Genomic DNA, 26,900 nt, shown 5'->3' on the forward strand with positions numbered 1-26,900 from the left:
GAAAGCATCTTTGTTTTAAACTTGGGAAACAGGGCTGAGATCTTTGAGATCTTCTAAATTCTATCGTTATGCATTGTCTTAGAAATAGTGGAATAAGTGGAAAAAAACACACGGAACTCTATTCCCTCCCCCAGTCCTGGTCTGCCAACTTGTCTGTTGGTCCTACTGGACCACCTGATGTATCCAGTATTACCAGCTTCCACAAAGGACAGATCCTAACTTAATTCTTGGGCCACCAGTGACTGCAAAACACATTCCAGATTCCCAATCACATTAGTCTATTTCCTCATTTCCCTCCTGTGTAAACTCAGTCTTCACAGGGAGCTGGATTCTTAATTACATGGTCTACTCTTACACAAGGTACACGCTGTTAGCTTGAGTTTTAACAAAATCACCAGTTGTGTTTATTTACCAAAATCAGAACAGTGCTTACTGCTCTAATCATTATTACTTTGAAACAGTGAATAATTAAAGTAAAGTCAAGAAGGTTTTCAAATCTGCCTTCTGGCTTTTCTCTTTTTCTTCTAGGTTGAGCATCCGTTTTAGCTTAGAAAAGTGAAACTTGGATTTTCGGGGGGTCTTGGAACCAGAACTCGTTGTCACCTGTCCGGATGCAGGCGTTCTGAAAAACAAAAGACTCGAATATCTTAAAGGTGAGAAATCGTAATTAATATCAACTGACTATGACAGTGGACACACGTAGTTTAAGCAAAAATTTTAAATGTACATAGTGTGTTTTCATATACAGGTGAGCAGTTGGAAGTAGAATTTTTTAATGCAAATTTTAAGCTATATATTTCACATTAATGGCAAAAACATTATTGTGCATTCTTGGCACATGGTCACATTTCACTGACATCTTTTAAAAGTTAGGCAGTCAAAATGGATCTCCTTAACCAGTCCACTAAGGAAAAACATTTTGTTATTAATTACAGGTTTACTAAGTGACTGATCTGCAATCAGCACGCCTCCCCTTCCCAACAAGATCCATTATGGTCTACTCAGACCAATGCCTCTTTAAATAGGAGAGAAACAGATACCTGGGAAGAGATGAGGGAGTGTTCCCTTTGGATCCCAGCCTACTGCAGCTTACAGGTGTCATTTTTTTTGCAGTTTTTACATCTGGTGTCCTGAGGCTAGATTTAACAGTTGGAGAGCCAGAATTTTGTGTCTTGGTAGCCAGAAAATACCTGCTTTTACCAAAATGTCTTGTTGTTTTGTTGCATGAGGTGCAAGTAATCAGCTACGGAGAGAATAAAGAAATTATTAACCACTCTATCAGTCCTTCCCCTTTTATTTTTTAAAGCTATTGTAAGAATTATCTAAACCATTCTATCCTAAGAATTATCCAAACTCTTTATTAATATCAGTTAAATATTTACCTAAGAGAAACACAGAGGTTTCAAAAAGCAGTATTTACTTTACACCTAGCGCAAGCATTTCAAGCTTCTTAAACCAAACACGTCCCGTGGATTTATCTAGAAATGACTCCAGTCCTAGCAACTGATTTCAGGAGACCCTCAACCCTGCCTTTAATATAGTTCACTGAAATACAGAAAACAACCCTGTCAAAACCAGAAGGTGAAACAGCACCTGAACTAGATGCATGGTATCTGTGAATATATAGTAGTGGTATTCATATTTTGCTAAAAAAATGTGATGCACTAAGTGATCAAAACTCATAAAGTGTACGCTAACCCCAGTGAAGTTATACTACAAATTTTCAGAGTCTTGATATAAATATATAAATTGCCAAACTCTCAAGAAACACCCATCCCTAACTAGTAACACCAAGTCTTGGCGAACAAAGAAGGGTCTTGTTAATAGCACTAAAATATTTACTACAGTACAGAGGAGGTTCTATTCTCTACCTGTCTGTTTACTTCTGGTCTGCAGGGAACCTCCAGCAGCACAGTACGTTACAGAGGTGCAGCACAACAGGTAACATGGGAGAGGCACAGAGACTGTCAGATACTCCTAATATCCCTTACTACCATGGCAACTACTGTTATTAAGACACACGGGAATAATACAGTCAGACAAGTTTTGAGGCACACAATTACACCGACTGAAAAACACAGTTACGTGATGTTTCTGGTTAAAAACATACTCAAAAGGATGTCACAAAGAAGTCCGAGGGGTTTTGAAAACATCTATAGCACATCATTCATTTCAAAGTGCATAAATTTACCTAAGTTCAGAGTGCTTAGAAAGAATTCAATTTAAAAATGCTTAAATGAAGTGTTTTCAGGTGTTTTGACTATGTCTAGACATTATTTTGTCAGACTAACAAACTAAAAGAGAGAGAGATCATTAACTGACACAGCCTAGGTATTGATGTATTTTTAGCTCTTCTGAAAATCAGATGGGGAAAAAACACAGCACCACATGACTGTTTAGCACTCCATGGAATATAAATGGAGGCCAACGCTTTACAGTGCAGGAATCAGTGGAGTAAACATAGCAGTGCACTGCTGGTTTTCGCTCCCTGGACAGCATACACACTTAACTCCAGAAAGGCATCACAGGCACAACCTGTCATATTGCTGTTGCTTAGTTTAATTCTCAACTACACTTGAATTCTCATTTTCACAAAGCTCAGTTATTAGCTTACAGGGATCTACATTGCTAATTTTGAAAGCTGACAGTTCCTGACAGTATTTTAAATACTTAATACCAGAAATATTTAAATCATAATCCACAGCACAAATGCAAACAGAACTGAGCAGAACACAAGTGCAGCAAACTGTAACTACATCCCAAGATTAGAGTATTATCCAGAGTTTAAACTGGCCCTGTTTAAAACTGAATCTTAAACGACTTGTATAAATGCACAACACATCCTAAGAATCTCTCTAGCTACAAAACTAAGAGCCCATCATAATTCTCCAGGACACTGTTCACCAATCGTCAAAAGAGACAGTTCTTAATGCATGCTAAATGTTTGTGATCCTACAGCAGAAAAATAAAGCAAAGCATCCAGCTTCCCAGATAGTCTTTATCTTGCTCTTTTTTGCTGGTCATTTATGATCCAGAATTTGGAAAGAGTAATAACATGGATGCCTATCGGGAATGTCTTTTTTTTTTTTTGCCGTGAGATTTGATAACATCTATGGCATTTCCTCAGTTTGTGTCATTGACTCCTTAATAATTTTTGGTTGAGCAAATTTTACTCCCAAACGTGCAGGCTCTGATCTGAGAAAATGCCAAGAGTACCAGGAACTGCTGGGCACAGTACGGTGCTGTCACACTTTTAAGACATCCATTTACAGAACCTGTTTTCATAGTAGTGCATACCTTTGCAACACTAGATTAAACACATGCTATTGTTCTTCACGGCATTAAATCTTATATTCTTCAGTAACTCTAGGAAAAAACATTAGCTTGTTTAAATTTCAGAAGTGGTTTAGTTCTGAAAGACCTCCTATAAACACTGATACTCAGCCAAACATAAAAAATTCAGCATGTTCAGAAGGTAACGATAATCTGTTGTAGTCATGATGGTCTGCTGAGGTAAATGATGACAAACTTGTGCATTGAGCAAAAACTTTTTTAGATGGCTAGTAAAACTTAAAAAAAAAAAAAAAAAAAAAGACAATCCATCAGTCACTCAAGCCCTTCTTCAAAGCTGAAACAAAAGCAGTAAACATGAAGCTATGCACACTGGCAAAAACTGTCTGACTTCAGTCTATGGAATGTTTTTCTTCTTAGGTATATTTTGGGGGATTCTTAGCAATGGATTCCTACAAATTGTAATGGATTCTTAGGATCTACGCTGTTGTATTAAAGCTTTACATCTAACAGAGTTGTCTGGTCCCAGTTTTGCCACATTCACATGAATAGGGAAAGAAAAAAAAAAATAAAAAGCAGGCAAAAATCTGCCTCTCCTGCCAGTTTGACAAAGTTATGCAAATGATACAGTAGTTGACAGTGGAAATGCTGGAGCTTCCTGGCAGGAAGAAATGACTAAATTTTCAGCAAGATCTCAGACATCTGCACAGTTTACTCAGATTGGTGCTAAACAGATCACAGCAAGAGCCAAGCTGTTTCCTCTGACGTGAGGGTTTTTTATTGGCGGGGGTGGAGAGGGGGAGGAAGGTGGGAGAGAGGCAAAAATATAAGATATCTGTTCTTGAAATTGCACTCTTGATCTCTTTATTGCAGAAGTTTCTAAAACTTTTGATTGTAAATGTAAGTAAAAGTTGTACCAAAAGGAAAAAAGAACTATATGCTCATGAAAAAAAGAAATATGCAGGAGTGAGCTCCACTTCTAAGAGAAATATTTCATTATTTATTTTTTTCTTTTTATGGCACTGAAAGGCTTCAGGGAAACATCTAATATTTGGCAGTCCAAAGTGAACACCCTTACCAGGACACTTTTGGAGTCCCTGTACTTTTTCAAAAGCTTTGTCTGTCTCATGTTGAGCTTGTAACTCTTTGCCTCTCGCTTAAGGATCTTCTCTATCTGCGGCGTCACCTTCATCTTCGGCCTGAGACGCACCCGGCGGCTATCGGGCAGCAGGAACTGGAAGCAGTGAGGACATATCCTCTCCTTCCCGAATTCATCATCTACGGGTTAACAGAGAGTAAAACTTCAGTAATTATGACCTATGAGCAAAAGAGTAAAACAAATGAAATAATCACGATCTATAGGCAAAAGAGCAAGACTTAGGTAATCACGATCCGTAGCTAAGTGTTATAAAGCACGGCTCTATAAAGCATTAGCAATGTTTTGCCTCGCGTGGTTCAGGTGCAGCCACAACCCCTCACTCGCCTCGGCGCCTGCCCAGCGTCCACCTGCAGGGGGAGAGAAAACAGAGGGGCACTAAGTCACCGGGGGGAGAAGCCCCCAGCCCGATTCCGCCCCTTTTTTCTCCCCTGTCCCCTCATCCCCTCTCCCCTCGTCCCCCCCGTGTCCCCGCTCACAGCAGGAACCGCGCCTGTCCCGGGCAGGCGGCCGCCATCTCCCTGGCCGCCGCCTCCAAGAAGCGGCCGTGCACCCCCATGGCCGCCCTGCCGGAAGGGCTGCGCCTGCCTCTGTGTCTGTCTCTGTGTGCAGGGGGTGGCTCCCCGCGCCCAGCGCCATGGTTCCGGGCTCTGACGGGACCCGCTGCCTCTCTCCCGGCGATGAGAGCCGGGAGGACGGCGGCGGGGCGGCCCCGGGATGCCGCCGGGGTGCCGGTCCCGCTGGGCGGCAGCCGCCCGGGGAACCGTCGGGGCAGCGGCCGCCATTGAGGCCGCTGAGGGGAGGCGGCGGGGGCAGCACCTCGCCCCTTGGCGCCTCCGAGTTTCCCTGAGGGAAAGGGAACTTTACCTGAAGAGAAATATATATATATATACACACATATATACATATATATATACATATACACATATATATATTTCTGCCAGTTGTTGCCACCTGGAAGATTTCAACCAGCAACCCCACTTACTGTTCGGAAGCGCCCCTGCGACGCGTCCGTCCAGATTGTAGCAACGGCATACTTGGCCTCGTCATTCCGCAAATGTGCTCCTATCAAAAATAATAATAATAAAAAAAATACAAACAACTCGGCTTTTCGTCGTTTGATGTGTGTTTTATTAATTCCCCCGGCCCCATTCATTTGCTAGGCGTTCCTCTGCTTTGATCTGTTGGTAATGGTGTTCATTTAGGAGAGGTATTCATCTGAGCAGGCTTCAATATTCTATTAAGGAATGTGAATAAATATAATTATTTCTTATTTTCTAACACAGAGGAGCCGAGGGCTTTAGAAGTGGACAAGAATTGCATTGCTGGGCTTTCTTTAACAGGAGACCTTGATGGTACAGTCAGTAACTCTGAAGGCGTTAATAAAATGCTCGTAATGGCTACAATTAGAGCTTCTGCTGGCTTTATTTTGGAATTAGAATACATTTTTCAATGGGCTCTTCCCCCCCCCCCCCCCCCCTCAGTCTCTTTCAGTCTCACTGAAGCACACATAAATTTTATTCTTCTGCTCCTGCAGCTAGGCTCAGCCGTTCCCCTTTTTCCACTAGTTCACTTTTTCCACTGGTTTCTCCTTGTGTTATAGATCCTATCGTAAAAGCAGTGCAAACAGCACCTCACAGTGCCTTTCAGGTATAGCGTTTCGTGTCCCACTATATGCCTCACGAGACACAAACTGCTCCGCATGCTAGGTGTGGTGCTACACAAATAAAACTCTGGAAGCAGAGGGGAAAATGACCACCAAGCCTTGGCCTGCAATTTCGGGCTCTCTCGGGGTCTTGTTCTGCAGAGATCCCACCAAAAGCCTGGATTTCTGCACATCCAGTGCTGCCAGGACTAGACCCTTAAAATCAGTTGATGCTCAGCTCCCTGCTGCCGTATTTGTGGCATCACGGGGGATAAATCCACCTGCATTTCAAAGCAGAATACATTTGTCTCTGCTTTTTCCTGGTTTCTGCTCACACAAAGCACATTAGCAGACCCAAGTTACTAACTGCTTCCTGCTTCTGCTCGTATTCGGTGTTTTGTAGTTACCACGGCTGACCAACAAGCTGTAAATCTTGCCTGGTGTTTTGTAACGGAGGGAAAACCAGGATGATTTGTGTCGACTTTTGGGCATCGTGCATCATTATTGATTCGAGGGAGGGCGGTGGGAAGAGCGTAGCGCAAAGCTGCCGCTTGCAGACCGTCCCAGAAGGTGGTGGTAGCTAGCAGTCAGCAGAGGGCAATAGAGAAATACGGTTTGTGATACCTACAGGGTTTGAAGCACTGATTATGTGTTTACAAAAAAAAAAAAAAAAAAAAAAAAAGAAAGAAAAAAAAAAAAAAAAGGAAAGAAAAAGAAGAAAAGAAGAGCCAGGAGGATAGGCTGTTCAGTTTACTACTGAAGACCTGACTGTGACAGACCACCGGGAAAACAACATTTTCAGAGAGAGGAAAGAGGACCTTCTGTAGCATCTCTCCGAGTCTCTCGTTTTTTCTTCAGAGTTACATAGGATAACTTAGCCAGAACTTACTGATGACTGCACGCTCGGCGCACTCCGGGATGGACGGGGAGATGCAGGGGAGCACTCTTTGCAAGGAGCAGAAGAGGAGGCATTTCAAAGATCCTGCAGGTGACCGAGGTGAGCAAACTCAGCTTCTCTTCCGAGTGAGATCATAGCTGTTCAGTCAGCTGTATCAAAGTCAGGAGGAAACGGAGTGATTGAAATTATGAGGGAATTTTGCTTTTTTTTCAGGCATGCTGGTGCACGACTAATTTTATCTTGGGAAAAAACAGCTAGTGATGCTACAGGGATAAGCACTTCTAAGTATACGTTATTTTGGAGACGAGCTGAAACTGGTGATTGTTTTATGTGCAATATTTTATATTAGCACTGTTTGAAACATGCTCATCATTTTGTGGTGGTTGGGACTCTAGTTTACAGGGAAATGTGTAAAGAATATGAGGCTACTGTTGTTCCTTTCAGAGGGGATTTTTTCTAAGCTTTTGGAAAAATGTGACTTGGAGATTTGGAGAAATTTACTAAGAGATTTCAGATGCATGGTGAGAACCCCCTCAGGTTTTCCAAAGGCTTTATTATCAGAAAGATACTGAGAACTGATAACAATGACTCTAACAATAGCAGAAAGAGTTAAGCCACAGAAATAAACGGGCTGACAGGGTTTGAAAAGCAGGGAAAAAAAAAAAAAAAAAAAAAAAGAGATAGAGAGAGACTAAGTTAGGAAATAAGCATACGAAACACTTTTCTATTGCCAAGATCTCAGCTGGTGTCACCATAACACTTGGAAAATATCCTCAGGATGCTAGGAGCCATTAAAGCAGTAGAGATTATCAGAGGATAAACTTCCACTTCAGCTGCCACTGATACCAGAAGTGACCAATAAGAAACATTTGGGAAATGAAAGATGAAGAACTGAACATTGACATTCTGGGGATATCACAGAGCAAGTGCAAGGGTATCTAGAGGTCAGTCAGACTGTACCCATCTGAAACAAGCCAGGCTGATAAATAAGAGGGATAAATCATATTCTAAAAATTACTATCAGCTTCAAAAAGCTAATCAAAGGAAATGCTATCTACTGTTCTTCATGAGCCAGGATTTATTTTGTAAGTGGTGTGATAGGTAACGAAATGGCACAGTGATTTGTCTGTGCTTTGTGTGCCAAAACGTGTAGAAGATTACTGTGATGATTGTTTGTTTATTCATTGTTTAGGACACAGCTTCCTTGCAGCATGTGCCTGAGGGAGGTGAAAGATAACATATATAGAGCTTGTCACTATTTTCCATGGGTTGGCGACATCCATCTGACAGGGAAAGGACTCGATGAATGTCAGAATCCCCCTGATCTTGAAACCTACAAGTTCCAGTTCCAGTCTCCAATTTTTTCTTTCTTCATTCTTTTTTTTAATCCAGTGCTCTAGGTTTTCTTGTGTACCTGCACATCCCCCAACAAGATAACAGAAATCTTAACAGATGGTCTTAAACAAAAACCCCAGAGAGCAAGGTAACTGCAGTTTGAGGAAATCCTCACTTACGTACTAACACCTCTTTAAAGCTGTCTCTGGTGGGAGTGATTAGTTCTTGATCTAAAATGTGAAGCTCTGGGACCATAAACATTCTCTTATAGCTGGTACCTACTTTCAGTGAAATTAATGTGACTGCTTGCTGTTGTTTGCTGAGGAGTTTTCCCTTGGCTCCTATCACAACACATCTGATCAAAGGGGCTCTTGTAGTGGGGAGCCACGTGGGTCAGTGGCTGAGAAATGGGACTGACTGCTTTTTGTGTGACTTTGGTACTTTTGGCTTCCTTATGGACAGTCTGTGAAGTGGCAGAACTGGCACCTTGCTATATACCCCTTGTATATAAGTTATGGGAAAGTCCGTGGATGCCAAAGGTCTGGATGTAGTGTCCTTCAGGATGTTGACAAAGATGCTCCTGTGCCTATTCTGGACAAAAGTCCTTGTTACTTTGAGTCATAAGAAATTATTTCTTCATCTTCACTCACAAAACAGTTGTATAAAAATGTTGAAATCTCAAGCCCAAGTTCCCCTTGCAAAAAAAGGTGCTACTAGTTAATGTGCTAATTGTCATGTAAACCTGTTTGGTTAATGGGATGTGAAATGGTCCCTACTGTTAGGAACATCAGCGAGCACAGGAGTTCGTCCCAAGCACTCGGGGTCATCTATTGCTGTGCTGCATGCAGCACAACCCGGAGCTGCTATTTCAGCCTTTTGCCAAAATAGGAACATTTTACTTTCTGATGAGTCATCTGGGTTTCACTCAGATCTCATAAGATTCCCCCACCCTGTTCTTTGCTGTGCAGTCCAGCCCCTGCCCCAGAGGCCTTGCTTTCCCAGCTGAGAGCTGGCTGTACCCTCTTCAGCAGCCCTGGGTTCCCATCCTTAATTAACTCGGAGGGGGCTGCCCGTGAACGATGTGGAGCATTTTCTCTGTCACTGGAGCAGAACATGCTGCATTCCTGGCCTTTTCTGGCCCCGAGTGTGGCAGAGAAGTGCTGGCAACTGAGCTGGAGTTCGCCACACACTGGGCTAAGTGCTACCTGCATCAAGGCAGATAGGGAACTAGGTCAACCAAAGGGGGCGGCTGTAGACTTGTTCCATATCGGTCATATTTACTTATGAGCAGCACAGAAGAGCTGTATGTTTCAGGAAAAAGTGCCTTTCTTTTTTTATTATTTTTTTTTCTCTTTCTAATGCAGAAGGGAAACTAGGGGAGTCTTCATTTTTTAATTTCTTTTTGCTTTGAACTCTTTTCTTGTCCTTCTAATTCTGAGCGACCTGCCCTAAGGTGGCACAGGTTTGAGCAGGAGGCTGGCCGGATCTGAAGACCAGAGGTTTCCATCCTCAACCTGTAATTTTCAACACTCGTGCTGTTCTTTTTGGTTCTTCCTGACTACAAATTATCTGGGAGAAAAAAAAAAAAAAAAAAAAAAAGACAAAAAAAAAAGGACAAAAAAATAAAGTATTTTAAAATCTTTTCCCTAAGTATGGAGCAAAGAGAACAAACCCCAGGTGCTTCCCATTGCTAACTGTGCCATGGGATAGTTATTTGCAGTTGCTGGCCTGGGTGTTTGTGGGTTTTGTCAGAAAGCTCTCCTGTTTAGGCTGCTTAACAGAATTGCTATTATGCAGAAATGTAGTCAGCTGAGGGATAAACAGTTTGAAGGCTGTACTCCCTGCTGCAATAGAAAAGTGGCTTCTCACACCTATTTATAGTATCCAAAGTTGGTTGTGTATCTGAGAAGCTGCCTCCAGTGCTGATTCTTCCGGTTTTATTCTCGGTGAGTCAGATGGCAGGAAGGGATGGAATATTTACTGCTAAATATGTGAAATAATCTGAACTTGAAAGATTTCTATCATTTTGTCGGTAATTCGTTTGGGCTGAATTCATTCAGAATTAAACTGTTTGCCCAGCTGATATCTTTGATTCATGTCCTAGCTGAGACAGATCTTCAGAACCATTTACAAAATCTAGACAAACATATCTTCCGCCAGCTCCGATCATAAAGCTGGTAAATACGCAGCAAATCTGACTCTTTAGAGGTGACAATGATGGATATAATTTAGACACAGGGGAGGTAACAGAGAGAATCAGGCTGCTGCTCGGAGCGAACTTAAACCCAGAGTTTCACAGCTGAACGTGGGTGGGTGGTGCAGCGCTCCTCATTTCCTTCAAAACTGTTGCTGAGGCACAGTGGTAGCACAGCATATTTTATCCACATCGGGAAAAGAGCTCGCAAGTCTTCACTGCTATTAATGTGGCATTGCCACCAAAACTTGTTCCTGTTTTGAAGGAAAAACTGGAAAGGGGAGGGTGCTCAGGGGCACGGTTTATGGGTGGACTTGGCAGTGCTAACGGCTGGACTTGATTTTAGAGGTCTTTTCCAACCTGGATGATCCTATGAGTCATGAGCCTGAAGCAGCTGTAGTAAGGAGGAAAAGCTCCACATGAGAGTAATTTAATCAGACTGCAGAATTAGTGTCCTGACTGGTCACAGAAAACAGAAAACATCTTCGGCGAGGTCTGTACTGTAGCTGCAAAGTCCTCCAGGGCTGGAGGGAGCTGGCCTTTCCGAAGGTGGCCTGTGTGCAAGGCTGTGCTCCTCGGAGAGTTTGCACAGAAAGCAGAACAGCAAGGGGTAGATGATTCAATAGCATCATTTTGCCTAATGCCCCAGAGGTCCCTGCCTCAGCATCCCAAGTCAGACAAAGCTCAAAGCAGTTGCACGCACATCTGTTAAACACAAGCCGACATCAAAATTGTCATTCACTCATTGCTTATTTGAAGCATGAGGAGGGGCTGATGCAACCTCCAGATTTTATTATTATTTTATTTTTTCAGAAGGCTCATAGCCACATGTTTTTATATGATCTTTTCATTATTATTAGACAATGTTAACAGCAGTGCTCACATATGGCCTGCATCAGGCTCCCGAAAGGTCATTTCGGCCCTCAGCGAGGGAAAGATTTGTTTTCCCTCTTTGGAAAAGCCATTTTAAAGTGGCCATGCTGATGGCATGGTAGGCATAACAAATTTTGTTGATTCATTATGGGCTTAGTGCAAAAGAAAACATTTTTTCCCTTAGTGTGTCCTTACGAAACGTTTTCCCGATGTAAATATTTGTTATATTAGTCCCACCCTTCCTCCTGAGCTGCTCTGAGATCTCTGCATCCCTTAGCACTGTTTGGAGAACAGAGCTGCTTATCACGGGAGCGTGGGGGAAAGATAGGACGGTGAAAAGCCCGAAGGGGTAAAGGTCCGGGCAGAGATATACCGGCAGGTCCATAAAGAGCTTGTCACAGTGCCTGGTGGCTCTCTGCTTGCTTCATTTGCTCTGCTGGTTAATCATTCATTTATTGGAGTGCCCAGGTACCACGGCGATGGACACACTACCAGTGCCACAGGCAGCATATCCCGTGCAGCATATCCATTAAAGAACTATTTTTGAAAGGAAACATGAAAATAAACACAACTTTTGAAAATGCTCAGCATAGCTAACACTGCAGTTTACTTTCCTCTCAATACGCATTAGCATGTCAGGATATAGGCTTCTTGCTCCTGCTTTATGTTTTTCTTTCTGCTGTCGATATCCGCAGCTCTCCCATGAAAATGTGAGCACTCTGAACGGCTGCAAATTCCTTCCATATGTCAAGTGTTGCACAGTTGCGTAGCATCGCCCTTTCTGTGTAGCTATGGCGGTGTTTGTTCCATTGTCATCGTTATTAGGGTCGGAGAAAGAGCCCTGGAATGAGAGCCAAGTGCATCTTGGATCTATCAAGCCCCAACAGTTTGCTCGCGTGACCTTTGTGAAGCGAGGGGTATAAAGTGCAACGCTGGCTTAGCTGGCCAGCAGCTAAGCGTGCTGACTGCTGGAAGGCCGGCTGGCCAGCTCTTCTGCCTCCTCCTCCAAATGTGAAGCCCTCTGCCCGAGTAGCTGCTGTGGAGCATCTCTTCTGGAGCGTCACATTCGCAGGTCCGATCCTCACGCAGGCCACTGTTGCTGCTTTTTATCGTGCCGTGCTCTTTATTTATGGCTCTGTTTGAATATTTATGGCGGCCGCCACTGGAAAGTTTGCACTGAGGGCAATTCTTCCGCAGAGGGCATTACTGCGCACGCATCCCTCCAAGATAACTGCATCAAATATAAAAACAAACGTCACATCTTTATCGGGACTACCTTATGAGTTTGCTCCCGCTTTTGGCATCTTGAATTGCTTCACAGTGCTTCTCTCTGAACGCTGGTGCCTGGAGCAGATTGAGCTGGCAGTCTGTGAGCGCCCAGCACATGACATGCCCAGGAGACAGACAGAGCCACCGAGGAGGAAAGCAGAGCCCGATGTGAGGTATGCACTCACTGGAGCTGGATAATTGTTCCTCAAACTCCATTGATCATAGAAACTACTTTTAACTTTTGTTACAGCCCTCAGGAAGTGGAAAAAAACCACACGCACACATCCTTTCTCTCCTGTATTTCCCTCACATGATAAAAAAACAACCAAATATTTTTTCAGGCCCATCTTACCATCTGCTCTGTCAGCAATTAGCTCACCCATTGGTGTGGGCTGAGTTCCATGAATATATAGTAAAAGCGTGCAGAAAAGCTCAAACCTCAGACAGTGAGGCGGAGAGGCTGTGCTGTTTATGTCTCCCTGGCACGGGGCAGGAAGGGCCTGCGGTGCGCTGCTTGCTGAGGGCTGGAGACAACGAGCAGTAAGAAGACAAAGCAGCACCATTCGAATCGACCATCATACCAATACCACCACCACCACCAACAAAAAGTGTAGTAATGGCACCAATAGGACAATCCTGTTAACATTTCAGAGGAATACCTCAGCAGTTCTGGTGCCTGAGATGACAAACAGCTACAGTGCCGAAGTTTCCCTTCAAAAAGCTTTTCCTGCTGTGTTGTGTCCAGCCATGCTGGTGATTCTTCTTGCCAGTCACTTCTTCTTTTCCATTATTCTGCTGTAGTTTCTTTGGTGTTTATTTGCATTAGACCTGGGGGATATTCAATGACATTCACAGGTACGGTTCAATCAGTTCCCTCATCCTTCCCTTCCCAAGGGAGCTCCATTTTTGACAACCACCCTAGGAACACACACGCAAGTTGAGCCTGGATAGAGGCATCTCCTCCTGCCAGCAGATCTATGCACTTGTTTTTTCCATGGGCTATTGTCTGGAACTTGGCAGGCCTTTGCAATCTTTCCTGGATGAACAATTCTGGTTTAATCACTTTTTTTTTTCTTTTTCTTTTTCTTTTCTTTTTTTTTTTTTTTTTTTTTTTGCATGAGCTGAAGTGAAAATAAACATGAACGTTGGATGCTGAGCTCAAACTCAAATCCAGTCTTTCCAGTCTCCAAATCTTCCAGTCTCCCAGTGTGAGACCAGAACTGATGGTTTCAATTTGGCCCTTTATGGATGATGAGCCAGCTACAGAATTAGGTGTTGAATCTGAATGGCATCCAGGTTCTGGGTTACTCATGTAAATATGCTGGCCTAGTGTCTGTAGTGTGTTTACAGCCTGTTATTTATCTCTAACTAGTGGCATTTTCCTTTTTAGCTACAGAGGGAGAAGCTGTGCTTTTACCATTGGTATTAGGTTGGATACCAGCTGACAGCAACAAAATCTGAAGATGTAGAAGCACCATAAACATTCAGATATGACAATCAGGTGTGAGTCTATTTCTAATCAAACTTAAATCTGCTGGAATGAACAGAGAAAGAGTGTTTGTAGTTTGCACAAGCTCAACCATTCATTATTCACTTTTCTGTCCTCAGACACTTAGCAGTTTCAGCTCAAGACAGTAGGCCCACATTCAAGCTGAGTTCAAGTTTTCCAGTTGCCCAGTTAACAACAGGCATTTGTACACCTGAAATTAAATGCACATGAGGAAAGGAAAGCAATAACCAAGTCTAGTGCTGAAAAGATCAATAAGGAATTAAGCAAAATAAAAAGCTGCTGAAGTTGTATTCAATTTTCCAGTCTCTTTGCTGTCTGCCAGTCCTTTAAAAGAGTGAAAAAAAAAAATAATTAAGAAATTAAAAATATATTTTAAAGACCAATTTAAGAAACAGAACATGTAATACCAGCTTTGGAAAATGGTGACTCTCTTTTCTGACATCATTTTCCAATTTTAGTTAAGGTAAAAGTCCATTATTTCTGTGGATTTCTGGAGAAGTGGATGTGAATCTCACTTGATCCATTCTCATCCTGACAGGTTGACTTGGAAACCTTTAGTTTCAAAGAATATACGGGTGTCCAAGTGAGTTCACATGGAACAGATGGGTTTTCTGGAAAAGGTCTCCAATTTGACAGACTTTCAGAAAAAAATCACAGTACTAGCAGGAGACAAAGTGCCTTTGTTGTGGATGTTTGCTGGTCCCACTGAAGCTGATGCTACTTTGGGAATTGACTTCAGCTGAGATTATGGCTTTGGTTATAAACTCATGTGAGTGTTGCAGATGAAGGCACTGATCATTAAAGCTGTGTCAGCTTCTCAGCAGTGAACTGATGCTCTTTTTGGCTTAAGTTCAGTGCTCTTTGAATGAGAAGTCTTGATTTACGTTAAGTGTTTCTCAACTATTCTTGTGGGGATATTAAGCTGATGTCTTGTACTGTTTGTGGAGCCACCAAAGAAACAAGAAAAAAGGAAAGGAAGAAAAATAAGCCCAAACTAGAAAATATTGATTTAAGTCTGGTGGTTGCTGTTGAATGTGCTTGTCCTTCCCTCTTGCAGCTGCAAAACATACTGACACTGCAGGTGGGTCATCCGACAGCTCCCTTTCAGACTGTTGCCAATCTTGCTTCATGGATCAGCCAACAACTACGTCCTGAATTGTGCTTGCACCTGTTTCCTCTTCTGGGATAAACAGTTTTGTCTGAAAAGGGCATTGAAAAAGGCCAAAGTTGCACACCCAGCCTTGCCCAGTGATATGAAGGAAATCACATTTTCTTGATGCTTGTGGAATGGAAGTGGCAGCTGTTACCATGGAAATAGTCAATTTCTGAAGGAAGAAGTTTTGAGGAGGCTGAATATCACCACTAATCTAAGAGACTGCAGTCAAGACTAAAGGTTAAAGTTGGAGATGCACTAATTAGGAGGTTGTTGCCTCTCTGGTAATGTGAGGATGGATACAAAGGTATTCTATTTGGTAAAATGCTGTTGTCCTGCCTGATCCCATGAACCTATTATTTTGGATACAGAACGCTGATTAATCTCTGATGTAAAACCGGTAATTTGTGTTAAAATAGGTTCAAATAGGTACTATGTCCTGGGAAGATTCTTTTGAATACTTCGTTAAGAAACATTTTAAGGGTTAAGTGTTCACATTCCCCTTTTGAACACATTTTCCAGGGTTTTGTTTTGTATTTTGCAAGTATTGATGTCTTCTCTGTCCTTTTCTGTGTGCTCAATGTATTTTCTGAGGTGCTGCAATTACTGTGGTTCTTCAGATTTCTCCTTAAATGTGCTAAAAATGTTATCAGCAAACAGAAAAAAGGCTTTGTTATTTCCGCTGCACTTCCTCTGTTGATTGACTGTGCCAAGACAAAGTGAATAATACAGCAAAGTCATCATCTGCAAACAGGAATTTTGGGGCGAGATTCTCTCAGCTGTTACCAAGCGCCAAATCTTTACTGACTTCAGGAGGGTTACATCTCTCTGCAAGAGCTGAAAATATGGCAACGTACTATTTCTGTTAAATATCTCAGCTTCAGAGCACAGAAAGACCATCTGACAAACTCTGTTCAAGCATCTAGTAACAATTTTAAAACAATTCCACAGTTTTCCCTGGATTATTTCGCATAAGGCTTAATTTTTCTTAATTAAAACTCCTGTTGATTAAATTCGTGTGAGCTCTAGCTGTTCAAATAATCTTGGGCCCTACGTTCTTCAATTTATTTATTTGCTCTTACAAGTAGCCTGCATTATCGCAAAAGCCTTTATCTGTGTAATTAGTTTTACATGGATTTTGTAATGAAGCCAGTACGTGAAAAATGGAATAGTAAATGTTGTTGGATGTGTCCCCCAGAATGACACCAGCAGCATCTCAAGGCGGTAAAAAATATCACCACCACGCTATGCTTGGAAGAGCTGAGGGATGTTCTGTGACCTGTGCACATAAGCAATGCCTCTGGACGGCTGTAAAGGGTGTCATATAACGTGATACTTCCAACTGTATATCAAGGTCCAACTTGGAGGCTGTAATTTTGCCCTGACTCTTCTAGCTTGGAGGCTGTTGGAGAAAGTCACAGCCTTATTGCTAGGTCCCTTCTTTACAGCCTAAATGAATTTGTGGTGTGAATACTGTTTTTGTTTTTTTGTTTGTTTGTTTTTTCCACTTCTCTCTCTTTTTCTTTTTCTTTTCTCTCCCATTCTATTGCTGCTCTTTAAATTAAACAGCACTTATCCCACCCAGAGGTCTCCTCCTCAAGGCATGCCTAGGCAGCAATTATACCCTTACTTAGTTCTTGCATTGCAAGACTAAACAGCTTAGCTCTGTTAGCATGCTTGGATGGAGGACCTCAGAATCACACTGAATAGCTGAGGTTGGAAAGGACCTCTGGAGAGCATCAAGTCCAACCTCCCTGCTCGAGCAGGGTCCCCTAGAGCACATTTACCCAGGATTGTGTCCAGGTGGGTTTTGAAGATCTCCATGGAAGGAGACTCTACAACCTCCCCGTGCAACCTGTGCAAGTGCTCTGTCACCCTCACAGTACAGAAGTGCTGCCTGGTGTTCAGATGGGACTTCCCGTGTTTTAGTTTGTGCCCATTGCCTCTCATCCTGTCACTGGACACCACTAAGAAGAGTGGACTCCAGGTGAGGTATGACCATGCTTTGGACACTACCACTGATGTCTCCTAGGACTTCTGGAAATCTCCCTGCTCATGTCGTAGAGGCCCACTTGCCTTTTTCTCTGAAGCATCACTGTCACAGATTTAATCTCATTGCCAACTGCAGTCCTCATTTGGCTCTGCCCTGTTATCTCCTCACTTACCTTTGAACCTTCTGCACTTGACCTTGCTGATTACCCCCTTTCTATGGCTCTCATCTTCAAGCAGCTCTGTTTGTGTAGTTTCACTGATTGTCTGCATTGACACCAGAAGAGTAGCCAGGTACAAGAGTACCTGGATCATGATGATCAAGAGCTGTGAAAGGGCACCAGAGAAGCCCCAGAATGAATCCCGAAGACCCTCACTGCTAGACCCTTGCTTAATGGACTCTATAAAACCCTTTTTAATATCACTTACCTGTATTTTCTCCTCCTTTCGCTGTTTCTTAACCACCAAGTAAGTCTCTTCCTTAGTCCTCAAATTCCTTAATAATGTATAACACTGTGTCAAATGCATTCCTAAAGTTCTGAAGGATGAGATCTATTACACTGCCTATATTTAGAAAATCATTTACCTCATCGAAGAAAACAACATGGATAGTTTCTGTGGTGTCCCTTTGGTGAGTTTCTGTTGCATTTTATCCCCTTTTTCATTTATCTCTGTGTCTTTATGTATTGTTTCCCTCAAAATGTGTTTTAAGGCCTTTCATACTAATGAGGTCAAATGAAATAGTTTGTCATTTCCCAACTGCCACCTTGCCTTATTTTTCTCACGAGTTCTTCTTTAATGTAGAGACATTTTATTTCCATTTTTTTTTAGTTTCAATCCCAACTTCAACTTGATGGTGCAATTAAAAACACTTGCCAGTGGATCAGTACTACGTGTCAGAATTTTTTAGAACCTGTAGACAGCAATTAGCCAGACTTCAAACTTGATGTGTTTTAGTTTTTGAGTTAAGTTTTCATGTTATCTGTGGTAGTTTCTATTTGCACACCCACATACTCCTTGTTCACCCTATTTTTGTCTTTAAACACAACTTGATCCTTCGTGTTGAAAACTATAGCAAAATGCTTATTCAATACCTTTTCTTACCTTGTCTTTAATTTCTGCTCCATCCTTCCTCCACAGTGGCACAGCATATTCCTTGTCTTTTCAATCTGTGTTGCTGAGGAGCAATTCTCAGTATTTGTTTCATATCTTTTGCCAGACATAACTCAGTTGGGTTCTTGACAGTTGAAACTTTATCTTTGTACTTCCTGACCTCTCAGGTGCTTTTAGTTTGTGGACGGTACTTTTGGTGTTCTTCGTGGACTCTGCTTATTTCCAGTACCTTCTTTTTGACATGGTTATTCGTTCAAGTTAGGCCTGGAATCTCTAAAAGATCCTGCTGGTTGCACCTTCGTACAAGCTGCTTGTTCAATTTACTGACCCTTTTCCGTGCTACAGAATAGACATAACGAGAGAACTTAAATGGCCTTTTTATTGCCATTTTACAATGTTTTGCTATGTCAGTGTGATTCGTAAGTTCCTATGCCAACCTTGCTTCTCTCTGACATAAATAATCCTACTAATGTCATAATCAAAACTATGAAGGTTATTTGTGTGAGAAAAGTGTTACAGATCAGGTTGTACGTTCCTTAAAGCACTTTCACCAGGTGCAGTATTTTCTCACAGTGATGACTTTTTTAGCTGAACTGCAAAAGCTGTTTAAGAGATCCACATGCAGTATTAATAGAAGAGCAGAATATTTTGAAAGGTGAGACTGCTTGGAAATGGTTCCACCGAAGGATGCAGAGACTCATTTAGGTGTCTAGTATTTCACTAATAACCTTTTTGCCACTTGACTCGGGTTTATTTCCGTCTTTTAACCATATTGTTAAATTTTCTTTCGTCACCCTGGTGATTTGCAAATGTACAAGTACTGTACTCAGTGCTCAGGAAAATGGTCTTTAACAGAACTAAATTGTTATATGGAGGAAGATCACAGACTCACAGAATGGCTGAGGTTGCCAGGGCCCTCTCGAGGCCATCCGGTCCAACCCCCTGCTCCAGCAGGGACATGCAGAGCAGTGTGCCCAGGACCACATCCATATGGCTTTTGGAAATCCCCAAGGGAGGAGGCTCCACAACCCCCCTGGGCAACCTGTGCCAGTTCTCAGTCACCCACACAGCACAGGAGTGCTGCCTGGTGTTCATACAGAGCCTCCTGCGCTCCAGCTGTGCCTATTGCCTCTTGTTCTAGCACTGGGCACCACAGAAAAGAGGCTGGCTCTATCCTTTTTTGCACCTTCCCTTCAGGTATTTAAATACATTGATAAATATTAAATACTTGGAGTTTTTTCAAGTCTCAAGATATGTCATAGCAGTGTTGCATGAACACTGGAAAGGCATGTTCAATCTCTGCCCCGGAGACCTTGCAGTTAAAATACATAAAATGCATTCAGGGCCAAAGGAAGCAAACATTTTAACAGTCACTGTGAAACGTGAGAAATAAGCTGGAGTCTAGCTAGGGTACGACCAGTAGCTCACCCAGTCTCCTTGACTTCTCCGTCTCTCTCTTAATTGCAGAAAGTTTTTTCTAAGTTTCATCTACTACAGTCATTAGTAGGAGTAGGAAATTTCAGCATAATTCCGGGAATGAAAAGAGACAAATATTCATTTTTTCCCCTGCTGTTTCACTTACTTTAATAATCTGTCACCGCATGACAAAGTAGTTGGTAGAAGGAGAAAGCATGGTATGTTCTTTACCGATGATACATTGCACTTTTTAGCCAATCCAGTCGAGGAGTATATATTATCTACTAATCAGTTACCGAGAGAAAGCAGCAGATGGGTAAAAACCTGATTTGGCTGTTAATTTACAAATTTTGAACAATAGGTATAAAGTGAACAAAGAAGTAGATGACAATGCAGAAAATATTTTTTGCTGTATAAAAGGTTTCCCTTTATTAGATTGAGTCTATTCATAAGTAATGTTGCACACCATTTTGAGTAGATATTAAGAAGTCTCAGTACATTTAGATTTTCAGATTAGCTGGTGAGCTCCAGAAATGTGACCTGAATTATGACTCTCCTGTGGTTTCTATTTATAAATCCTTCTTTCCACTACAAATAAATTATGAAATACGTTTAAAAGTCATGAGTTAATGAAAAAAGAATACAAAAAATCTAATGGGCACAGTTGCTTGGAACAGTGTCATTTTTTGCTGTCAGGATAATAATAATAATAAAAGAGCAAACCTCTAAATCTCTGCCTTATATAAATATACCCATTTGCTTCATCAATCAGCATCTCAGTGAATGTACTTTTGACCAATAAAATTTATCTGCAATGCCACTTCTGTGTGTATCAGTAAGATTCAGGAAAGATTAGTGAGGAATCTATATGTGATTCAATACATAACAGTGTGTCAGCTTCACAGGAAAACAACATCCTGGGTCATAGGAAAGAAATGGAAACAGAGTTTTGAAGAGTGTCATCTCCTGTACAAACAATGCTGTTACTTCTCTCTCTGGCAGCAAAACTACCAGTCGCACTGTAAAAAGATTTACATATTGCGTTTACCAGAAGAACAGTAACAAATCTGATAGAAGTAACTCACATAAATGTAGCATTTAAGGAATTTCTAAGAAATTTTGGTATTTAGGCTACAAGTACCTACATAATTGTCAGACACCAGCTCTGTGTTGTAAAAAGTGTTAGAATGGGGCTCCCACTGGCACCGGTGTTGTGGCTACTCACACAACAAATCTTGTCCTCAGTAATTCCTCTCAACAGAAAAAAAAAAAAATCCAAATAATTTTACCACTGGAAATCATAGAATCAAAGAATCATCTACGATGGAAAACACATTCAAGATCACCATGTCCAACCACCAACACGACCTACTGACTGTCACTAAGCCACATCCCTTTGTGCCACATCTACATGCCTATTAAATACCTCCAGGCGTGGGTACTCCACTGCTTCCCTGGGCAGACCATTCCAATGCTTGACCACCCTCTGTGTAAAGAAATTCTTCCTAAATTCCAGTCTAAACCTCCCCTAGCACAACTTGAGTCCTATCACTTGTTACCTGAGAAAAGAGACTGACACCCTCCTTGCTGCAAGCTCCTTTAAGATAGTTGTAGAGAGCGATGAGGTCTCCCTTCAGCCTCCTTTTCTCCAGACTAATCAATCCCAGTTCCCTCGGTAGCTCCTCATAATTCTTGTTTTCTAGTCCCATGGCCAGCTTCATTGCTCATTTCTGAACACACTCGAGCAACTCAATATCCTTCTTGTCGTGAGAGGCCCAAAACTGAACACAATACTTGAGGTGAGGTTTCAGCAGGGCCACCTACAAGGGTACAATCGTTTCCCGTCCCCTTCCTTGTACTTCTGCGTTGAGCTTTTCAGCAAAACAATTCTACCATATCAAGTACACAACCTCTGTTAGCAGCCTGTTAGAGATGTGTATTGATTAAAAATCCAGAGAACGAAAAATAACTGGTTTAATTTTCAGAAATGTAAAATGTACAGATCACTAGTCGAAAAAACATATAATTTATTTCAATGCTTATTTGTTCCAAATAATGAATATTTTTGACTTGGCTTATATGCCTATGTTGATTTTTCTTCACTGTGGAGAAAAAACTACAGTACAAATAATGTGGCACGGATATTTACTCAGCAGTCTATCCAAACAAAGTGACCTGATTAAGGTGAAAATTTTTCATTGCAGCAGTTTTCTATTGGTGCATTAGGGGATTTATAGTGAAAAACATGTTCTTTTGGCAGGTTTCTTTTAATAAGAAACAAAAATACCTTCCAAAACCAAATATTCAACCATGAAATCATACTATTTTTAATTTCAAAAGGGCTGCATAATACCTTCTGAATAGTACGATTTAGATGCTTCTTGCTCCTGTCCTATTCAGGAGCCTGCTTTCCTGCCTGGACCTAATCTCCCATGACGTGCCACTATCTCAGCTTTATGCCCATGGACATAGCCTCTTCTCTGATGAATTGAGGAAAATACAGTCTAATAATGTAGCCACACAAGGGAATGAGAATATGAGTCACTCAAACTTTAATATCCGTGAGGGCCAAATGCTTGTATTTAAAGCTCCCCTGGAAAGTTGAATTCTTCTCTGCAAAGAAAAAGAAAATCACAAATATTTTTAATTAGCTCTAGACACCTAGATCTTATTTACTTTTGAATAAATATGGTGACTTCAGTAAAATTAGCTTGTAATTTCAGCTGTGCAAAACCTAGCGATGCATGTGAATGGCTTGATCCAAAGGTTGTATACAATTGGCTTCATGTGATAAGAGAAAGAGAGGGGCAGTGGTGTGATGAGACTGAACTGGGGCTATTGGTATGCTTAGCCCATACCGTATTTGTATGGAGAACGTTATTTTTGATGGATCTATTAATCCTTTCAGTTGGTAGCATTTGAGACGAAGAGCATTTTTTACACCAGAGTTGTGCGTGTGGCATGGCCCGTACAACTGAAATCCATCTGTGAACTACAGTGTCAGCCTGACATCAATTACTGCCTGTGCTTCCAGGATAGGTATCTTTAAGCATCAAACACCAAGCAGAAGTTGTATTTCAAAGCCTCGAAACCAGCTGCCTGTCTGAAAGCTCTCCAATTTGGATAGAATATTCTCAGCTTGGATCACTTAATCAATGCTCTGTCTTCACTTCATTGGTGTAAAATAATATAAAAATAAAGCTTCTCCATTAAAAATTTTCTTGTCATTTCCAAGCTGGCTGCAGAGGTCTGTGCACACGTCTGCTGAACTGCAAAATCTTTATGCCTCCTCCTCTTTGGAGAGTCATTAAGCTTAGAAGCCTAAGCCTCTACAGGGCTGATAGGATGGCTTGTTTTAAAACATGTCAAAACTGTTGGACGGCAGCTTGTTAAAAATTTCCACATTATTCCAATCATTCTGACTGACTGGCCATAAATTAATGCCAGTTCTCTTGTTATTATTTTTAACACACATGACAAAGATACTTATACATCATAACCGAGCCTTTAAGTGTGGGCTGGCACAGGTATTTAATGCATCTCAGCTTCTATATGATCTGTGTATTAATTAGAAATCTGAGCAACTCTTCTTTCATGTAACTGCAAGACATCGTGAGCCTGATTTTCGGAAAGGCTGTTCACCTGCGTCTTCATTGGCTTTAGCTCAACTCAGCAGTGTCACTGCTCTTTGCATTTAGATTTGTACAGGGGAAGCCACAGCTCTGCAGTCAACTTATAGCCCTGCGAGGAACTGTTAACTACAAACCAGCTGTGGTGGTTTTGCCTTGCTGGGCAGCTGAGCTCCACCACAGCCGCTCTCTCACTCCCCCTCCTCAGAAGAGGGGGGGGGAGAAGAAAAGGAAAAAAACAACTCATGGGTTGAGATAAGGATAATTTAATTAAAGGAAAAATAATTACTAAGGGAAAATTATTATTAATTAAATAATTTAACTAAAGGGAAAAAAAGAAAGGGAAAAAAAAAAAAAAAAACAAGCAAACAAACGAACAAAAAAAAAAACAAGTCGAGGCTGTGCAGAGGAAAGAAATTACTCTCTACTTCCCACCAATGAGCGATGCTTACCACGTCCTTGAAGCAGGGCCTCGATACACATAGGAGTTGTTTGGGAGGACAGATGTTTTCACAACAAGAGCCCATCCCTCCTCTCTCCTTCCTTTTCCCACCTCGTATTGCTGAGTGTGACAGCACGTGGCATGGGCCCATTGAAAACCACAGTGCCAGGATTCATCTGAGTTCATTCATGTGAACCCCTCAGGCTTTTGGTGAGGATGGGGAGAGCAGGGATGAAGGAGAGGGGAGTTACCATCCTCCCTTCTGCCCCTGTATTTCAGGAGCAGTAGTCCTTGTCATGGAGAAAAGAGGGAATAGTCCTTGTCCACAGCAAGAACTTTTTGCTCTCTGCCTTTGCATGCACTGTGTGAGGGTGTGAGCCATGTCTTTCCTCTCGTCCCCTTCCTGTCATAGCTCCAAGACAGACTGTCCACATATAAGTAGCTTGTCAGAGCTCAGGAGCAAAGGTGCAGAGCCAAGTTCTGCCAGAATACGACTTAGTATTTTATTGGTGTCAGAGAGAATTGGACCCTAGTGCCCAAGGGCAGGTTTTAGGTCTTTTGGTCTTTTTTTTTTTTTTTTTTTTTTTTTGAAGGCTGTGGTCCAAGTTAAACCATTTTATGATCTGACCAATTCATAGAGAAGAATGACATATCTATTTCCTGTCTTGTATGTTGGAAATATATGGTTCCAGTGTATTATATGATTTGAGTGCATTATATTTATTATACTTTGAACTTTAAGTATTTCCTGCAATTTTCAGGAAGCCATCATTTAAAAAAGAAATACTCTACTGACCAAGAATTATACGTAGAAATGATTTGGCAATTTGTTTTGAGTAATGGAGAAAGTCCAAGGAAAAAAAATCATGGTCTACTTGGGACGATTTATAAGGAAGAAAAAATAGGAGGAAAATCATCAGATAAATGACATCATATAATTCACCCTGATATAATTTGGGACTTAAAGATTTTGAGCATTTCTTAATCTGATTTTCAGGTGATGATCTGCTGCCAGAATAAATAAATCTTAGGAAGTGCCAAGACTCAGCCATTTGCTGTGATACCACTCCCACATAAGGAGCCTGTATCATCACCTTTTTTCAAGCAGCTTCTCCACTGTGGTAAGTTTTTTTTAGATGTGTGACCTTCTGTGTCAGTTGTTTTACAAAGAGTGAGGTGAGTTCTGGAAGGTCCGGCTCCAGTCCTAGATTTTGCTGGCAGACCTGGAAGCTCGAGTCAGTAAACCCAGTCATCAGCATGTTAAACATATGAAAGATTTGGTAAGGCTGTGGAGTATAGTAAATAGCACAAAACTAAATTACGATTGTCACTAACTGTAGTTTGTATTTTCTTCATCCCTCTGAAGTGGGGATCCCCATTTGTGGTGTGTAAAATTTTATCTTATGATCTAAAAATATATTTTTTTAATATTCGCATCTGTATTTGCACCTTTGGTCTTTCAAATTCAAGTCAGTTTCTTTTAATCACTCAAAAAAGAGCCCCTCATCCAATATCAAAAGCAAACAAAAATCCATAGATAATTCCAACAACTAGGTTTTGGAATAGAGACCTAATTAGCTCTTATTGAGCTTGATCCAAAGTTCACTGAAGTAATTTGGAGAATTTCCATTAAAGTTAATTAACTTTAGAACAAAGTTCTTTCTCAGACACACCAGTTTAGCAGTAGCAATTAGTCACCCCATCAGCAACAACACCCACTGTGTGTCAGGTGTTCTGTTTGACACTGTTTCTAGGAAAGGTGTTGCCTACATTGATGATGCCCCCTGGGCACGTAGAGGACATGGAAAAAACTTTATGTCCTGAGGACCCATCTATTTGGCAGTCACCAAAGCCTGTAGGTTTCACTCATTCTGGCTTCACTGCGGTGCTTTCATCAGAAGTGTCAACATTAACAAGATTTTAAACTGCTGGCGAACATAGAACATCATTTGATCCTGGCAAAGAACTGTTTGCCTCAGCACTTGTGCGATAATGTAGAGTAAGCAGCAAGTCATTGATGAATCTGTAAAGCAACAGCAGTCCCAGGAGTGCTCAGGAAAAATTGCTGCAAAGAAGAAGGAAAGACACCAAAAGTGATTAAATGCAGCAGGAGGTTCAGACCTTGGGAGACCTCCAGGGAGATTTGGAAAAAGAAAAAAAAAAAAAAAAAGAAGAAAAAGGAGAAAGATAAAGGGAAAAGAAAATGGGGTGCAGAATGATGTGTTTAACCCTTTGGTTCTGGCTTAATAAAAACGAACAAGAGCCGACAGATGTTGTATGTTTATGGAACCTTATCTGGCCTGGAATCATCCTTGCAGTTACCCTAGTTTTACATACATGGTAATGATGACTTCTGATCATTCTCTATGAGTTTCCAGTAAAATTTTCACACATTATTTCAGGCCATTAACTTTCACCAGTGTTAAATGCCTTATTTGCTTTTGCTGCCCATAGAGATAATTAACAAACATACGCTAAAATCTGTATAACATTCATAAAGTTAGGTGGTTAATCTTGCTTTATGTATTTAAATGTGCAGCAAATTCACCAACAATATCCAGCAATACTTGAATGGGGATTAGCGATCTTCAGTGGAGTAACACGTCTGTCAGCATGGACAGTTGGTCCTTAGAATAACACTTCAGTGGATGGCTACTTGTTCCTCATCTCTGTTTTGTCTCATATCTGACAGCCAAAGTTCAAAAGTGAAGCCAGTAGAGTCAGTGCAGATCCTTCCACAGCGATGTTTGGAGACTGGTCCCATCAATACTCGGAGATACATGCTCATTTTCCATTTCTATTATATATTTGTGCCATGAACATGAGCGAGTCACTCTTGGGCTAGACATAACAGGGTTGACAGAGCTTCTGTCACATGCCCTGTCTGTTTCAATAGCCTGCTTTGTGACAAGGCTTTGTCTCCTACTATATTTCTGTACCCAGAAAGTAATGTTCTAATTCCACTTGGTACCCCAGGTTACTTAAAA

General features: G+C 41.5%; 1 protein-coding gene and 1 long non-coding RNA gene across 6 annotated transcripts in view; one reads left to right on the forward strand and one right to left on the reverse strand.

The window, feature by feature from the left end:
- Positions 1–375: 375 nt before the first annotated feature.
- On the reverse strand, positions 376–5,247 carry RMP24 (ribonuclease MRP subunit p24). Of its 2 annotated transcripts, none has more exons than XM_084509539.1 (5): positions 5,036–5,247; positions 4,775–4,797; positions 4,370–4,569; positions 1,041–1,243; positions 376–622 (listed from the first exon to the last, which is right to left on the reverse strand). In XM_084509539.1, exons 1-5 carry the CDS (start codon positions 5,230–5,232, stop codon positions 469–471), a joined length of 777 nt encoding a protein of 258 aa, XP_084365665.1. In that variant the 5' UTR covers positions 5,233–5,247; the 3' UTR covers positions 376–468. The 2 variants fall into 2 exon arrangements, with proteins under 2 accessions (XP_084365665.1, XP_084365666.1); XM_084509540.1 differs by lacking the exon at positions 5,036–5,247 and adding an exon at positions 4,927–5,035.
- A 1,566-nt stretch (positions 5,248–6,813) lies between these two features.
- Positions 6,814–26,900, forward strand: part of LOC311431182 — a 49,690-nt gene continuing 29,603 nt past the window's right edge. For all 4 annotated transcript variants that reach the window (XR_014689300.1, XR_014689301.1, XR_014689302.1 and 1 more), the window contains exons 1-2: positions 6,814–7,089; positions 24,911–25,034. This is a non-coding gene — a long non-coding RNA (uncharacterized lncRNA). The remainder of the gene's footprint in view (positions 7,090–24,910; positions 25,035–26,900) is intronic.

This window comes from Aythya ferina, assembly GCF_964211825.1.
Source record: "Aythya ferina genome assembly, chromosome: 2".
In the NCBI taxonomy this organism is placed as follows: Eukaryota; Metazoa; Chordata; class Aves; order Anseriformes; family Anatidae; genus Aythya; species Aythya ferina.